Source organism: Bubalus bubalis, chromosome 5, assembly GCF_019923935.1.
Source record: "Bubalus bubalis isolate 160015118507 breed Murrah chromosome 5, NDDB_SH_1, whole genome shotgun sequence".
Classification (NCBI taxonomy): Eukaryota; Metazoa; Chordata; class Mammalia; order Artiodactyla; family Bovidae; genus Bubalus; species Bubalus bubalis.
Window position 1 is genome coordinate 30,403,874 of NC_059161.1, and position 17,704 is coordinate 30,421,577.

The 17,704-nt window shown below is 53.0% G+C and overlaps 1 protein-coding gene across 3 annotated transcripts in view; it reads left to right on the forward strand.

Annotated features, from left to right (window-relative positions):
• The window catches only part of PRKCZ (protein kinase C zeta), a 101,557-nt gene that overhangs the window by 19,372 nt on the left and 64,481 nt on the right, over positions 1-17,704 (forward strand). Inside the window, exon 1 of one of the 3 annotated variants that reach the window (XM_044942873.2) lies at positions 41-356. The exons of 1 other annotated variant lie outside the window; for it this stretch is intronic. Coding sequence is in view for 1 of the 2 variants with exons in the window: in XM_006044656.4 (XP_006044718.1) it covers positions 1,000-1,009 (10 nt within the window). In the remaining variant the exon portion in view is untranslated. Of the gene's footprint in view, positions 1-40; positions 357-984; positions 1,010-17,704 lie in introns of those variants that run through there. One more of the 3 variants, XM_006044656.4, reaches the window with a different exon arrangement.

Here is a 17,704-nt window from a genome sequence, read left to right on the forward strand (position 1 = left end):
GCTCCTGAGGTCCGTCTCCACGCAGAGACGCTGTGCTCCCGTGACGTCAGCTCCTCGGCATCCAGGCCATGTTTTAGTCGGTGCCTCAGCTGCCGGCTCCAGCTTCCCCGGGGAGCCGGGTACCACCCGGGCCTGGAGACATGAGGAGGCAGGGATGTGAGAGGCGGGGGTCGGGCCGGCCAGCCTTCCTTTAAATATCCATCTGCCCTGGTGTGTGAACCCCTCCGCCTATTGTCAGGGCCCACGGGGAGCAGAGGGCAGCGTCCGCGCGTTCACGGAAGGAGGATGCCTTCTTTCACGCCCACCGCTCCATAGAGCATAAAGAATCTGCCGAGGAGGCAGGAGAAGAAAGCCCGGTGAGTAACGTGCATCGCCCGGCGGCGTGCAGGCAGTGGTTGTGTCCGGACACAGCCTCCCCACTGCATGGATGCTCCAGACATGGGCGTGCTGGTGCCACTGGCCCGGGCAGGGATGTGGCTGCTGCAGCTCCAAGCTGAGCCGCGGGGGGAGCAGCACTGAGGGGTGACAGGTTTTAGAAAAACAAGCCCCAAGAGAGCCTGCCCAGCGAGGGATGCGGCTGATGCGGGGGCGGGGGAGGAAAGGTGCCCCTGAGATGGACGGTGTGTGCCCGAGGCCTGGCGGCTGGTTGGCTCTGGAGCAGCCTCGTTTTCATCCGACACCCTGGCCCGGGGGCCCTGCTCGCTCGCTCCTGGGAGTCCTGCTGCTGGGCTCCTCCGCGGAGGGCCTGGGCGCAAGTGTGCATGTGCGTTGCCTGCTCCGCATCGCTGCCACCCGAGTGTGGGCAGCTACTGAGATGGGGCCGCCCAAGCTGGCCGTGGCCGGCACCTGTTTCCCCGCCCCGAGCCCTGTCCACAGAGCGGCTGCGCTCCCGCGGCCCTGGCAGTCCCGTGGACAGCGGGTCGTGTCAGTGTGGCTCTTCCACCCGGCCCTGGGCTGTTGGCAGCGAGTGCGGCTGGGTCTCGGCTTCTTCATCCTGACATGGTGGGAGGTACACGCGGATGCTGGGGCTGCGAGTTGCTAGTGGGGACAGGGGGATGTGGGTGCTCTTCTGACGTCCATTTTGCAAGATGTTTTTGTAAAAAACAAAAACAGCAGGAGGCAGCCCCCCACCAGGCTGGCGGGGAGCAGGTTCCCCCCATGTGGACAGTGCTGGGCCGCCCCTCCCCCAGAAGCAGGACCCTTGAAATACTGGCCGCTCTGCTGCCAGTCCAGGGTGTGGGGGTGACTCGTTTGTTTTGGATAAATCATAGAATTTGGGATGCACTGGAGGGGTGCATGGCAGGGGAGATGGAGCGGGAGTTGCTCGCATGTGTGTGGCCACGGAGCAGAAATTAGCTGTGTCATAGTTTCTCCGGGCCGTCTCGGCCTGTTCCCGTTCATGTGATCACGCGCCGCCTGTGCAGGGCTGGTGGGACCCTTGGTACAGGCAGGCTGCCCGGGAGCTCAGGACGTGGCCTTGGGGCCCAGTGCCTCGGCTGGGTCTAGTCAAAGCCATGAATGGGGGACCGGTTGGAGGAGTGAGCCCGCCAGAACCGTAGCCATCCTGTCTGTGTTGGCACTGCCAGGTGGGGTTGTAGTGGGGCCCACCTGTATCCGTGTCCTGGTCCCATCTGTGTGGCTTCCCCACTCCTGTCTCCACTGCGTCAGCCACCGATAGACCGCCTTCACAAAGTTGAGAGCCGCTGACACTTACGTAAGGAGCGTGAGCTGTGTAACCTACCTGACTTCACCTCCAGGCTGCCTGCTGTTCAGTCGGTCACACGGAGCAGCGAGGAGCCCTCCTGGGCAGATGCCACCCTCAGGCCCCCTCCCTGGGTGCTGGCCTGGGGCCCCACAGAGACAGCCTGCTTCAGAAGATCCCCATCTTCCTGTCTTGTCCCTTTTCACATTTGTGCAGTGAGTTTGGGGGATGTGTCTATGCCCTAGAATGAAGCGGGGCCTACAGCAGTCCGTCCGTCGTGAGGCCTGTCCTTCTCAGTGCTCCAGCTGGCAGGTGCCTGGCTCAGGCCCCAAGCCCCACTGAGCATCCTAAGGCCCGGGGGCACCTGTCTCCTGCTGCTGTGGGGCGGCCCAGGGTGAGGGGACTGTCCTAAGTGCTGCCCTTGGAGCCAGGGCCTGGTGACGCCAGTCCTTGGAGGACAGACCCTCCTTCCAGGTGTCGTGTCACTGTGTCTACAGCCAAGAACAGAGATCAGTTCCTTTCTGTATTTCCTTGCCTAGATCTTGGGAATGGCACGTTTGGGGTGAGGGGCCGGTAGGTCAGGCCCCTCCCTTAGTAGATGCCTCGTGCCGCTGGGCCTCTGCTTCTGGGGGGCAAGTAGCACTTGGGGCCACAGCTCCAGGAGAGTCAGATGTGTGTTTCATGTTGGGGTGGGGGTGGGGCACCAGGCAGGCTCTCTGACCATAAAAGCTGGCTGTTCTGTGCAAAGGGCAGGAACAGCTTTGTCTAAGATCAGCCACCTGAACCAGCTACTCATCCAGCTTTCGAGTTGTTTTGGTCCCCAAATCATGGCTGTTATCTTTCACTCAGGAGGTGGCACTGCATAATCCCCACCATGCATGTGGACATGGTGGTTTATTTTTAGGATCACCCTAAAATGTGGAGTAGGCCACCTTGTTCATTCTGCCTGGGCCCAGTCAGATTCCACACCCCCTCATCCCCAGCCCCAGTTGCTGAACCACGAGCCTGCAAGTCTCCGTTTCCTCCAAGAGGCCCCCGATCAGGAGGGGTGAGGATCCAGGTTGACAACTAACCAGCCTTCTTGGAGATTATCTCAGAGGCTGTGATCTGATGGCAATGGAGGCTGCTTCATCTTCATTTTACTCTGTGATGGTTTATGGGGTGAACAAGAGATTGTGCACAGGATGCTGGGGCTGGGGGGACCCTGAATTTGTGTTTTACTGTTTAATTTGGTAGTTATGTGTGTGGTCTTTTTAAAGGTTGCTCTTTTTCATGTGCTTTCTGCGGGAAGTTGAAGAGTTGATTTGCAGCAGCAAGGAGTGTCTCTTGTGTGTGGGCACCCTGAGGGGAACTGCAGTCAGCACCCCAGGGCTGCCCTGGTCACCTGCCCCGTGGCCCTCCTGCCCTGTGCCTTGGTTTCTTTTTCTTTGACATGGGATTGTCAGGAGGCTGGAACGAGGTCATGTCAAACAGGGTGGACATCTCGTCCTGGTCGGGACGTGCTCATGTGTACGGTTTGCGTGATACATTGTTTTCACATCTTGAATTTAAATTTGAGTTTTATGTATTTCTATTTTAAGGTGCTGAATAGTCCATGTGGCTTAAAGAGAGAAAACTGGTATCACTGCCTCTCCCCTACCCTTGGCACATGTTTCTGCATTTCTGAATCTTGCATTTCCGTCAGAGGTGTTACTTGTTCTGTTATGTCTCTGGACGTGGCAGTGCAGCACTCCTTCCCTCTGCCCCTAGTGGGGTTGTTTAGTCACTGACTGTTTATGTCTTGTGGATGATGTAAACATTCACGTAGATTATTCATGGGGCTTCCCTGGTGGCTCAGTGGTAAAGAACTTGCCTGCCAATGCAGGAAATACAGGTTCAATCCCTGGGTCAGGAAGATCCCCTGCAGACGGATTTGGAAACCCACTCCGGTATTCTTGCCTGGGAAATCCCAGTGACAGAGGAGCCTGGCAGGCTACAGTCCACAGCATTGCAAAAGAGATAGACATAATTTAGTGACTAAACAACAACTTAATGCACAAGTAAATGTTTAAGAACCACCAGCGTCATATTTCCTGTCTTGCACAGCTTGTAGTTTCTCTTGCTGTTGATACTTGTCTTGATTTTCTTCCTTAGAATTTTCTAGAAGTCCTGCCTGAAATATTCCCACAATCTTCTCACAGTACATTGGCAGCACTCCTGAGCACCCCCAGGCCTCACACAGCATACCCAGGACCTCTCTTTGCTTTCATCCCTGGATCTCCCACTGCTCTGCTTTATCTGCCTCTTTCATCCCTGGTCCATCCTCCATCCTGTGATTTGGGAAAATGACCTGACCTTTCTGGGCCTTGCCCCCTGTCCTCTTTCTTGGCCTGGTCTCCGGTTAAGATGTTCTCCAGATACGTTCTGAGAAAGGGGTCTGGAGGGAAAGGAGAGTAAGTCTTTTGAGACCTGGAGTGGATGTGCGTTTACCTGAGTAGAACATTTGGTGATAGTTTAGCTGGGTATGGAAGCCTATGTTAGAATCGCCCCCATTGGCACATTGAAGGGACTGACCATGGCCCACTGGTTTCTGGTCTGATCATGAAGTCAGAGGCCAGTTTTATTGTTGTGGGATTTTTTTTCTGCTGAAGGTTTCTAGGATCTTTCATCTCCTATATCCTCAAGTTTCATGACAATGTGACTTGATGAGAGGTGTTTTGTTTCCTGTGCTGGAACTTTCAGCATGGACACTCCAGGCATTCCTGGTGGGACACTTCTGTTCAGTTATTCCTTTGACGGTTCACTCCCCTCTGGTACCCTTTTCTAGAATGCCCACCAGTGGTTTGTTGGAACTCTTGGACTGGTTCTATGATTTTCTGTTTTCCACTTCTGTTTTATTTTCTAGGTGATACCTTTAATTTTTCTCGTGCAAACCATCTATTAAGTGTGTTGTCTTATCCTTATTTTTTAAGAGTTCTGTTTTGTTCTCTGAAGGTTTATTCCTGGAATAGACTGTTCTGCCCTTGTTTCAGAGCTGGACGATCATAGTGTTGCTTTGAGGTTATTAATTGTGGCGAGAGGCACCGTCGTACGCAGTGAGTCACTGAGCACTTTGATGGCTTTAAGGCTTCACACACATGAACGCTTTAGTCCTCATGATCCTCTCTGGGCACCTGCTGCTGTTGTCTGTGTTCTGTGGAGAGAATGCCACCCAAGGCACAGAGAGGTCAGATCATTTTCCCAAATCACACAGCTGTGCCTGGCAGAGCTGGGATTCATCTTCTGCAGGCTGGGTCCAAGTCTAGGCTCTCTGCTAAGAGTTTGGCTCCCACTCAGACCCTCTTAAATGGAATGTGATTGTGAGCTCAAGTCCCCGCTACTTCGAGGACCTAGTTCATGAATGAGACACTGGCACCCATAGCTACCTGAGCAGAGAGGGGTAGGTGAAAGAGGAGCTGGTGTCTTCATTCTAAACATGTTCTTCATCCCTTCCCATGGTTCCATGTCCACCCAGGTTCTTTTTCGCAGCTTATTTTGCTGGGAGGTTTCCATCGGCCCCTGTGACCCATGATCACCAGCCCATAGGGATGGCCAGTTTGGTATCCCCACTGGGCTACTCCCAGAAGGCTGGGGTCTCATACTGTGTGAACAGGCTGCCACCATCCCCCTGGGTCAGGCCCTCATTCTATCTGCTGCCCAGGTGAGGATGGGGGTCTTCTCCTTAGAGTCTAGGAGTCTCCGAGTCAGGCCTCAGGGGCTCCTCCCTGTCTCGTCTCCTGTGACCACAGTTGGGGGGCTGCCTTCCGGGATTCCACATGGTGTCATCACCCACCTCCTCTTTGCTGTGATGGGTTTATCGGTGTTTCTTTTCCTTTGACTGTGGTCTTGGAGGGAACATAGTAAGTGACTGTGTTCCTACTGCTGTTTGCCTGGACACCTTCTATTAATAGATGGTTAAAACTGTGCAGAAGAACCTTGGCTGGTCAGGCCGTCATGGGTGAACGTGGGTGGGTGTGGATGTTGGGAATCAGTGTGTCCTTGGGCCCAAGTGCCCATGGGACAAGGACTGGTGCTGCCAGAGAGGTGAGGGTGAGCAGGGGAGCCCCACGGCTGGGGACATTGTGGCTCTTCCCAGCCCAGCTCTGTGTGTGGGTTGATAGACACCATGTTTCAGAGCAGGCTTGGGTTTAGGGCGGGTCGGGGTGGTCCCGCAGCACCGCCAGTGTGTGTGCCAGTCATGGCCGCTGATCCCGTGTTGGCCCGTTTCCATGGGCTCCTGTCCCACCTCACCCGGTGTCCTCATTTCCCACCCAGGCCCCCATGTGGTGTCAGTCGTCATGTGTGCTCAGGCTCCTCTGGCTGCGACAGGCCCCAGACCCCCTTGTTTCTGTGACCTTGGCCTGTGAAGGAGGTCTGGCTGGATGTCCGTCAGGTGCCCTGCTGCTGGGCTTTGTCTGATGTTTTTCTCATGCTTAGACCATGGCAGGGCCTCCAGAGGAACCACAGGACCACCACCCTGCTCATCACATTGCGCCAGGGCACTGCTCTCTCACCCGTGCTCACGTCACCAGGTGACGTGGCCTTGCACCCCTGGCTGAGGTGTCTCTGCCAGGGGTCCCCTTGTAGAGTCCCTCTTTCCCCTTCTCACCCTGTTTTCTGAGGAAGGTAGCCAGCCCAGCCCACCGTGAGGGGAGGGGGTATCCACGTGGATTATCTGGACTTTTCTACTTGAGGTGTTTGATGTCACGCCATTTCCTTCTTTATGTTGGTCTGGACTCTCAGATGGTAATTTCATGCTCGTATTTTGTTTCTTGTCCACATTATTCCAACTTTGGCCACTGGGAGCTTGTGATGGGCCTGGGGAGCAAAAGGGCCAGACCCTGGCCAGTAGGGTGATGCTGGGTGCTCAGTGGTGGGTGGTAGGCCTGGATCCCCCATGGCGGGGCAAGGCAGGGGGCTCTCCGACCCCCACGGGCAGGGACACAGACTTCCCTTCAGTCCTATCATCCGGGAGAGGTGGCCAGGGCTAGAGGGTGTGGAGGGCAGCACAGCTACGGCCGTGGACATGGGGTTTTCCCAGGGAGCACGGTCAGTTCTCTGCCACCCGTCCTCCTGTTAAGTGGTGGTGGTGACAGGCTGATCTGGCCATCACAGCTCCAGGCGAGTCCCCAGGTCAGACACTGCAGTGCTGCCCCGGGAGAGCCCAGGCATATTCTGGCTGCTCTCCTGACCGGCCTGAGCTGGAGTGGCTGCATGTGGCTCCCTTCAACCCTGGTTGCCTCCCCCACCTCCATCTCTGGTGTTGTCTGGGGAGGGAACCCTGAGTGGGTGGGGAGCTGGGGCTGCCGAGCAGTCATCCAGGATCAGCCAGGCAGGGGCACCTTTCCACTGGTGCTGTGTGTCCCTCGGCTGGTGTGAGGTGAGTTTGCAGAAGACTCTGGGGGTAGCTGACTAAGCATCAGTGACTGTTTTGCACTGGAGGTGGCTGAGCACTTGGAACGTGTAAGCTTGCTCTCCGATGTCGCTCCTGCCCATTTCCCTGGTGTAAATGCTGCTGCTGCGGCTGACCTCGAGCTGCCCGGTGACCTGACTGCAGGCAGGAGATGCACAGTCATCAGAGAAGGTCAGAGGGCGACTCGGACACTGGGTCCCAGCTGGTTGATCCCCACAGCTCAGAAATGCCACTTCCCCAGGCTGCCCTCTTCAGAGCCATACCTATTGCTGTTCACAGTCGATGGGCGAGCCTAGTGGTGGGTGGCTCCCTGGAGCAGCCCTGAGGACGTGGGCAGGGGCAGAGCGCCTGCACGGTGACAGGACTGATTGAAGCCGTGGTGAGGGTTGTCACACTGCAGAGACCAGCTTTAAACACCCCGTTCCCAGGTTAGCGTTCCACGTGTTGCTCTCCTGAAAGCACTGAGTCTCAGAACAGACCGTGTGGACCATGTACTCCTCCTCCTCTTGCCACACTGTGCTGTTTATCACACTTTTTCCAAATCCTTTGTTGTCTGGAGCAGCCTTTCCAAGCCGGTGCCACCCACTCCGTGGTCCTGCTTCTAGCACCGGTGTCCCAGGTCCATGGCATGAGGAGAGGTCTGGGATGGAGGCTGAGGGTGTGTGCTGCACATGGTGTGGGCCTCTGTGGGAGGGTTGTTATTGTTGGGGCACTCACATAGCCAGTTTCTCTTGCCGTCACTCCTTTTCCTGGTGGTGGTGTTTAGTGGCTCAGTGTGTTCTACTCTTTCGCAAGCCCATGGACTGTATAGCTCCCAGGCTTCTCTGTTCATGGGATTTCCCAGGCAAGAATACTGGAGTGGGTTGCCATTTCCTCCTCCAGGGGATCTTTCCTGACCCAGGGATCGAACCCGTGTCTTCTGCATTGACAGGCAGATTTTTTATTGCTGAGCCACCAGGGAAGCCCTTACCAGTGTTAGTTGGCATTTTGTGCTGTAAGGAAGAGCTGTCCCCTGTTGCCTTCTTGTTTAAAACCAGCATTATATCCATGTGGACTGGGATTTTTCTGAATCGTGAGTTTATTAAAATTCATTTTCATCATTCCTTTTGAGGCTCCAATTTGCTGCATTTGGCTGGCAGGGCCTGCAGAAGTGGTTTCTGCCAGCGTGGGGCACGTTCCCCCAGCATTTAAGGGGGTCCCCACTTTCTGGCACAGTTGTTTCTGGGACTAGCAGGCACGGTCCTCGTCCAGCCTGGAGCTGCTCAGGGGACCTGGCCTCCTTGGGGTGGAGGGGACTTTTGGAGGCAGGTCTGGGCTCTGTGTACCCCTCACACCCAGGAGTGGGGCCTAGGCTTATGCTCTGACCCTCGAGCTCCCACCTAGACTGGAGCTGCCCTGGCTCCAGACGCCTGCTCCAGGCCTCCTGGGCTCCTCAGTCCCAGTCCACTGCATCAGGATACGTGTGCCCTGCCTACGTGCCAACATGGCTCCCTTGCATCCTTGGTCCTTGGACTCTGCTACCCTGACATGGGTTCAGTTCAAGTGTGGCTCCTGGGGGGTCACCTGAGCCCCATGGCCCCCTGGGTGTTGTCAATGCAGTGGTCAGCTGGGTTTATTTATTTCTGTCTGCACTCACTTTTAGGGTATGTCCCCATCTTTGTTTGTTTATTGAGGAATTCTGTGATATTACATGAATTGAATCAAAAATAAAAACTCTGCACAAAGATTCCTAGTCATGTACCTTCAGCCCATGTGCAGCCAATTTCATTCATCTTTTGTGCTTATTCTTCCTGTGTTTCTTTTTGGAAAAATAGGGGTGTGTGTGTGTGTGTGTGTGTGTGTGTGTGTGTTGTGGTGGTGGTGGTTTAGTCACTAAGTCGTGTCTGACTCTTTAGACCCCATGGACTGTAGCCCTCCAGGCTCCTCTGTCCATGGATTCTCCAAGCAGGAATACTGGAGTGGGCTGCCTTTTCCTTCTCCAGGGAGGAAATGTGTGTTTTGTTCACCCTTTTCTGCTGCATGAAGAGTAGCCTGGTACACGTGCACATGTTTGCTTGTACTTTCTGCACTTGTCTGCTTTTACACATGTATGTGCACTTGTATTTAGCATGAGAAGTAAAGCTAAATGATAACTTTTAAAATACGAACAGCATCCCAAAATCTTAAAAAATCACCTTAATTACACTCATCATTAAATATCTGCTTGGCATGATCCTATAATGCATTTCTTTAATTTTCTTCTCAAATGACAGTTTTGCAATGTTTCCTATAGAGAAACCTCAAAGATAATTACCTTGGTCTTTCCCATGTATAGGGTTTCCCTTGTGGCTCAGACAGTAAAGAATCCGCCTACAATGCGGGAGACCCTGGTTCGATTACTGGGTCAGAAGATCCACTGGAGAAGGGATTGACCCACTCCAGTATTCTTGGGCTTCCCTGGTGGCTCAGACGGTGGAAGAATCTGCCTGCAGTGCGGGAAACCTGGGTTCCATCCCTGGGTTGGGGAGACCTGGAGGAGGGCCTGGCAAGCTACAGTCCGTGGGGTCACAAAGAGACACGACTTTCACTTTCCTGTTGTATAGTTGACAAAAGTTGACTTTGGGGCCATTTAGAAAAAAAATTTTTTTCACCCCCACAAACTACTATTGGAGGGACTTCCCTGGTGTCCAGTGGCTAAGACTCCACACTCCCAATTCAGGGGGCCGGGTTCAATCCCTGGTCAGGGAACTAGATCCCACATAAGGAAGAGTTTGCATGCTGGAGCTAAAAGACCAAAAAGAACCCATAAAAAAAAAGTTATTATTGGAAATGTCACGTCTATTTTTAGGATTATTTTCTAATTTTGGAAAAACCTCAGTTTCTTTCATTTTTGACTTGTAAGACTTCAGAATATTTCAAATTTTCTCATGTAGTGACTCATCTTAAATATTCTTTGAGATGATAATCATGCATTTACCATTTTGCTGTCCAGGTCCTCATAGATGCACACTGCATGAATTTTGTGTTACCTTCATCCACATTGCAGTTTTTAGAGATGCTTGCAGTGTGTGACTTGACTCAGTATTTCTGTAAGTGTGTGAAGCACAGTGAGTCACACAGAAGCACCAGCAGCCCCTGGCCCTGCTGGAGGCTTGTGCCCACAAAGTGATGATGCGTCAGAGCTGGGATGGAGGTGCCGGTCTCTGTCCTGCAGAGCAGCTGGGACCAGCCAACTCTGGAGCATCCACGACCCTCCACGGCCCCCTCGTCCCTCATACATCTTCTTCAATCAGCCATTGCCACTTAACACAGGACATAAAAATCACTGTCTCAACCCTGCTTAGGATTCTCTTTTAAAATTAAGGTTTTATTTTCTAGGACAAGTTTAGGTTCGCAGCAAAATTGAAAGAAAGATACAGAGAGTTCCCATACATGCCCCACCACACACACAGCCTGTGCATTATCGACACCCCGACCAGAGGGTACCTTGTTACATCTCCCAGATCCCACAGTTTACACTGGGGGTCACTCTCGGTGTTATGCGTTCTGTGTGTTTGGACAAATGTACAGTGATATGTACCCACCATTGTTGTATCACACACAGTATTTCACTGCCCTGAAAGCCCTCTGTGATCCCCCTGGTCACCCCGCCCGCGGCAACCACTCATCTTTTACTGTCTCCAGCATTTTGCCTTTTCCAGATTGTTTTATGTTGGAATTATACAGTATGTAGCCTTTTCAGATTGGCATCTTTCACTTAGTCGTATGCATTTAAGTTTCCTCCATGTCTTTTCATGACTTGATGGCTCATTTCCTTTTTAAAAAAAAATTATTTTTATTTTGGCTGCCCTGGGTCTTCATTGCTGCACATGGGCCTTCTCTCGTTGCGGCAAGCAGGGACTGCTCTCTAATCGTGGTGCACAGGCTTCTCTTTGTTGTGGAGCATGGGCTTAGTAGTTGCCACTGTCAGACTCTAGAGCACAGACTCAGTAGCTACGGTGCACCGGCTTAGTTGCTCTGTGGCATGTGGGATTTTCCTGGACCAGGGCTTGAACCAACATCTCCTGCATTAGCAGGTGGATTCTTTACTACTACACCACCAGGGAAACCTGGCTCATTTCTTTTTAGCTGGGTAATATTTCCATTGTCTGTCTATAACAGTTTATTTGTCCATCACCCACTGAAAGGTACCTTCATTGCTTCTGAGTTTTGACGGATATAAATAAAAGCTGTTGTAAACATCTATGGGCACGTTTTTGTACAGACATGGTCTTCAGCTCCTTTGGGTAAACACCAAGGAGTGTGGCTGCTGGCTTGTCTGGTAAGACTGTGTGTAGTTTCATAAGAAAACTCTGAACTGTCTTCCCAAGTGGCTGCACCATCTGCATCCCCATCAGCGGCCACAGAAGAGTTTCTGTTGCTCCAGTCCTCACCAGCATTTGGTGCCGTTGTGTTCTGGGTTTTGGTCGTTCTAACAGGGCATCCTAACCACTTTTAATGTGTGGTTCAGGGGTGTTAACCATATTCCCATGTTGTACAGCAGAGCCTGAGAACTCTTTTGTCTTCTCATCTGCTTTTAAACAGAGTTCTGTGAGAAATGGAATAAAAGACAGGTTTGCTGCCTCATAGCTTAGAGTCATGGTGTTGTCACAGGCTGACCGTGCCCACAGCGGGGCAGAGCCCTGCTGACCGTGCCCACAGCTGGGCAGAGCCCTGCCTCCCAGAGAGCAGTGGTGGTAGTACCTTTGACAGGGAACTGAGATGCCAGGTGGTCCTTGCACTTACGAGCCACTGGTAAGACCTTTGCTCAAAAGCATTTTAATGATTCCCTTATTCTTGCATAATATGGGGTTTTTGGAGGGGAGGGGACATTTTTTTGGTCTTATCTCATCATCCAGAAATTCTTATTATTGTTAGCACAGGGCTATGATAAGGTATCTGAGCAGTGTGTGTGTTATGTCATCAAGAAGACTTGTGGGAAGAATAAATGAATAAGCCGAGGTGGTTTTTCTTCTGAAGCCGGCATTTAGGGGGTTGGGGTGCCATCTTTCTGCCCCCGTGTGTGGAGAAGTGACCCCCCAAGGACGGATGTGTGTCCTAATGGGGCAGGCACATCCCATCCGGCTGGCCTCCAGGGAGCTCGTGCCCCCAGGGAGCTCGTGCCTGGTGTGGAGGCCCTGGGGGCAGCGGTGGAGGCAGTGTCCAGGCAGCCGTGGGGGGAGCCCTGGCTTCGAGGTGGGGCTGCAGGTGGGCTGTGGGGACGGCATGAGGGGCTGGCTGCCTGGTGACTGTCACGTGTTGGCCGCCTGGACACGTGGCCTGAAGGCGTCCTTTGTTCTGCTGAGGCAGAGCCATGGCTGAATAGCGGCTTTCTCTGCGCCCTCCATTTCTCTGTGGCCTTTACTACCTCCATCCTGCTCTTTCCCTCTCATGTGACCTGAGGACAGTCACAGCCTCTCCAGGTCTACCTGGCCCAGGCTCCGCCCCCTTACCTGATGACCCTGCCCCTACAGCCTGACAGAGCCTGTAAATGGGCTCTCCCTGGGCTATGACACCCCATGACCCCCAACCTCCATCTCGCCAGGGTCGGGGGCCCTCTCTGTCCCAGCCCCCACCTCCCTCTGCAAAGGCAGCTGTGTCGGGGGGGGGGGCAGGCCCCCCCTTCCACCCTTGTCTCTCTCCCCACCACCTTCCACCCCATCTCCCTCCCCACACCCTCCCATCCCTGTCTCCTTCCTGCCCCTCTCCCATTCCCACCCCCATCTCCCTCCCCACCACTTCCCATCCCTGTCTCCTTCCCGCCCCTCTTCATCCCTACCCCCATCTCCCCCATCTCCCCACCCGCTCCCAGCCCCGTATCCCTCCCCACCTCTTCCATACTGTCCTTCTCTCCATGAAGACCACCCCCCCACAGTCTTTCCTCTCCCCCCAGTACACAGGACTCTTGTGCTAGAGGTTGGAGTTGGCCTGCTTTGATCTCAGGTGCAGTCTCCCTGGGCATTTATCAGATGGGCTTCTGTGAAGATGTCCCCTCCTTACACCAAAGGTCCCCCAACCCCAGGACCGGTCAGCAATGGGCTGCACATGCTGCCCGCTGCCCAGGAGGACTGGCAGCCCTGCTATGTGGGTCAGCCTGCCAGGGCCTCAAGCCAGCCAGGGCTGGATCATGGTGTGCCGCTCCCTGAAGCTTCCGTCACTGCAGCATCTTCACTCGCCATCTTGGGGGGAACGGTGGTGACCAGGAGTGGACAAAAAGGCCACATCAGACAGACAGGACTTTCCAGTTTGTATTTAGACAGCATTTCTGGTTGAAACCACAAGCACATGTTGACTGCAGAAAATTTGAAACAGGCAATAAAACAAAAAGGAAAAATTTTAATTGCCCTTTCTGGAGCTACCCAGTGAGTGGATCCTTTTAAACTCTAATCTAGTCTCACGTGCTTACTAAGGTTACAGTGCTGTGGAGGCATCACGTTAGTTAAATTCCTCCCCATCTTCAGCTCGGCTGCAGGCGGGTAGCAGCTGCCAGTGGCCCCGGGGGCGGCAGGGTTCCCTGGGCTGCGCTGTGTCAGCCCCTCTGGTCGACGCGTCATTGCCTTGGCGCAGAATCCCAGACCAGCGATCACTGTGGCCAGGAACATCAATGTATTTTAATCATTTAGAATCATTTTATAAAGCCACCAGTCATTCGGATCAGGGGCCACCCTGTGACCTCATTCTAACCTCAGACATCTGCAGCGACCCTATTTCCAAATCAGGGCACGGTCTGAGGTACCGGGGGTCAGGACTTAGCATTAGGGTTTGGGGGGATGCAATTTGGCCAGAATGGGACCTGCAGAAATTGAATCCTGGGGTCTCCACAAGCTCACAGCCTGGCAGGTCTGCAATCCTTGTGGTCAGCTGTCCTTGGCGTCGTCTCCCAATTGGGAACAAGAAAAATGCCTGAGGATTTATAGTGAATGGTGTGTGACTGACCACAGAGGACCCTGCTAACCAGGACCCCAAGCCCAGTGTCCCCACAGGGTCCATCACACCACCCGGAGGACGTGGTGAGGCTGTGACATCCTACTCTGCATCTGCCCCTTCCCGGACAGGAGGGCCCGGTCACTGGGGAGTCCTGAGCTCATGTGGTCGTGAAGAAACCTCTGACACTTCTCCAGAGAGGCCATCGCACATGTAGGAATGAAGGGTTGCACCTTGTTTCCTGTGTCCAGCATGCGGTTTGCTCTTCAGATCTCACGTGGCTGAAGTGTCAGAGAGAGCCTGTCCAGATATTTCCACCATGTTAGTTTAGTTTTCTGTATAATATGCAGAACTTTGTTTTTCTTGACATTGTGATCTAAGCAGATCATTGAATACACTTTGTACAGACCACTTTTGAAGACCAGCCAATGTACATGGACACACTTTAAAAAAAGGGTTAGAAAACTATGGCCAACGCACCAAATCCAGCCCACCTTTGTTTTTTGTTGTTTTAAAAAATGGTGATGAAAATATACTTGATCCCATGATCATGGCATCCCATCATTTCATGGCAAATAGAAGGGGAAAAAGTGGAAACAGTGACAGACTTTATTTTCTTGGGCTTCAAAATCACTGAGGATGGTGACTGCAGCCATGAAATTAAAAAACACTTGCTCCTTGGAAGAAAAGCTATGACAAACCTAGACAGCATATTAAAAATCAGAGACAGACCTCACTTTGCCGACAAAGGTCCATATGGCCAAAGCTATGATTTTTCCAGTAGTCATGCAGAGGTGTGAGAGTTGAACCACACTGAAGGCTGAGCGCTGAAGAATTGATGCTTTCGAAATGTGCTGGAGAAGACTCTGGGGGGTCCCTTGGACTGCACGGAGATCAAAGCAGTCAATCCTAAAGGAAATCAACCCTGACTGTACATTGGAAGGACTGATGCTAAAGCTGAAGCTCCAATACTTTGACCACCTGATGTGAAGAGCTGACTCAGTGGAAAAGACCCTGATGCTGGGAAAGATTGAGGGCAGAAGAAGGGGACGACAGAGGATGAGATGGTTGGATGGCATTAGTGACTGAATGGACATGAGTTTGAGCAAACTCCAGGAGATAGTCGAGGACAGGGGAGCCTGGTATGCGGCAGTCCATGGGGTTGCAAAGAGTCAGACATGACTAAGTGACTGAACAACAAGAAAAAAAATACGCTTCATATAAAACTTACCATTTTAGCCGTTTTTAAGTATGCAGTTCAGTAGTTAACATGTACTCACATAGTTACGTAACCATCACCATGATCCGTCTCCAGAACTTTTTCCTCTTCCCAAATTGAAATTCTATCCCATTAAACACTCCGCACCCCTCCCCTCTGACACCCACCTTCCAGGTCCTTACGGAAGTGCGATCTTACGTTGTTCTTTCATGTCTGCTTGTGTCACTTAGCACCGTGTCCTTGAGGTTCACCCGTGTTGCAGTGGGTGTCAGACTCTCCTTTTTATGGCTGAATCATCGTCCATCGTGTGGATGGACCACATTTCACTTATCCATCATCCACTGATGGACACTTGGTTTGCTTCTATCCTTTGGCTGTTGTGAATAACTCTGCTCTGAACATGGGTGTACAAATACCTTTTCAAGTCCCTGCTTTCAGTTCTTTTGGGAATATACACACAATTGGAATTGCTGGATTGTAGGATAATTCCATTTTTAATTCTTTGAGGAACCACCAGACTGTTTTCCGAAGGAGCCACACTAATTTACATTCCTACCAACAGTGCACAGGCTTCCAGTTTCTTCACTTTCTCATCAACAGTTGGTTTCTGGTCTTGTTTTCTGGGAGCCACCCTATTGGGTGTGAGGTGGTGTCTCATGGTGGTTTTGGTTGGCATTTCCCTAGTGGTCAGTAATGTTGAGCATCTTTTCTCGTGTTCATCGGCTGCCAGTATGTCTTCTTTGGAGAAACATCTGTTCAGGTCCTTTGCCCATTTTAGAATGGGATTGTGTGCCTGTGTGTTTGTTGATTGTCCTGGTCAGTGTATAACAACTGACCCACTGCTGTACACGTTGGGCTCAGCTTTCTCTACTTGAACCCACTGGTTGGCACGTCAGAGCAAGGTTGTCCAAGGAACTGACTTCAGGTGGAGAACAGACGGGCATCTGTGATGTTAGTGTGAAGATGGACCGGTTTTCCTTCTCTTTTCGTTCTTCTGATATTTTCCATGTCTCTTACCACCTGTTTTTATAGCATAAAAATTCATTATGAAGGAGAAAGGCTCATGTGGAGGATGGACTCTTGAATCAGAAGGTACTTGGGGGCCCATGAGTCAGTCAGCCTGTCCCCATGAGAACATCCTTCCCTGTGCTCCTGTGGGGTCTGCCCAGTGGCGGCTACCCTGTCTGTCCAGAACCCCTAGATGCTTGGTCACATCAGCAACACCCCCCTCAACCCCCAGCATGTTTTGCTACGTGAAGCGACCCCGCGGGATAACAGAACGAGATGGAATGAGTCCGGGGCTCTGGGCCATCTGTGGGGTGACGGGTACACCTGGTGTTGAGGAAGGAAGCCCTGCACCCGGTGGGCCGCTCTGCTGGAAGGAGGGCAGGCGGCGGGGTCCCACCTCAGGACAGCCTGGGGGAACAGAGCCCAGAGCAGGCGCCTCCCTCCGCTTTGGCCCCCCTGGGAGCACCTGCTGGTGAATGCAGACCACCTTCGCCTTCTCAGCTTTGGGGCCGTGGAGACTCACCAGGGTCCTGTGGATCTGAAGGCCTTGGGTCCATTTAGAACAGAGACTTCGCTGAGCTCCACAGCGATATTCTTGGTAGTGAACAGAGCAAGCATAAATTATTCATGGATTTTAGCTGATCTGTTTTTGTACAAAGGGAGCTTTTAAAGTTAATTATTTTTAAGCAGTAGAGGATGGTTTATCTGAGAAAGCTGGAGGCGCGGTTTTCAAGGTGAGCAGATGGCAGTGGGGTGGGGCACGGGGTGGGGGTCTGGGCCCTGTGCTCAGAAAGGAGAGAGGCCCAGATGTCGGGAAGGGTTTGGGGGTGGCTCTGAGTTCAGTCCCAGCCAAGACTTTAAACTCAGCTCCACCATCTTAAACCTTCCAGGCCTCTGACGCACCAGCCCCCACGGTCAGGGAAGGCCCTACCACTCTCCAGGTACTGCCCTGTGGCCCAGGTATAGACGCAGCCCCAGTGCACCGGGATGCCCTGTGGTGGGTCTGGGGAAGCAGATCCACGGAGATGTTGCAACGCCTGCGAGGGTCTCCCGCCGGGAGGGAGGCTGAAGCCAGAGTCTCTGCAATCCCTGGCCAGTAGGGAGGAGGCGGGCAGCCCATGGGCTGAGCTGGCAGCTGCTGTTCCTTTGAAAAGTGCTTCCTGCTGGGTTTAGACGGGTGTGGGCGGGTGCAGACACCATGTGGACGTGATGTGGTCGGGCGTGGTGCTCTGTAGACAGGTGTGGACACGCTGGACGTGGATGGTGTGGACAGAGGGCCTGCAGCACTTGGTCCCCTCTATTCCGGCGCCTGCCCACACTTGGATGACCTTGGAGGGGGTGCACCAGGTAATCACAGGTGTGGACACAGATGCTTGCATGTGGGCACAGGTAGGGGCCTCAG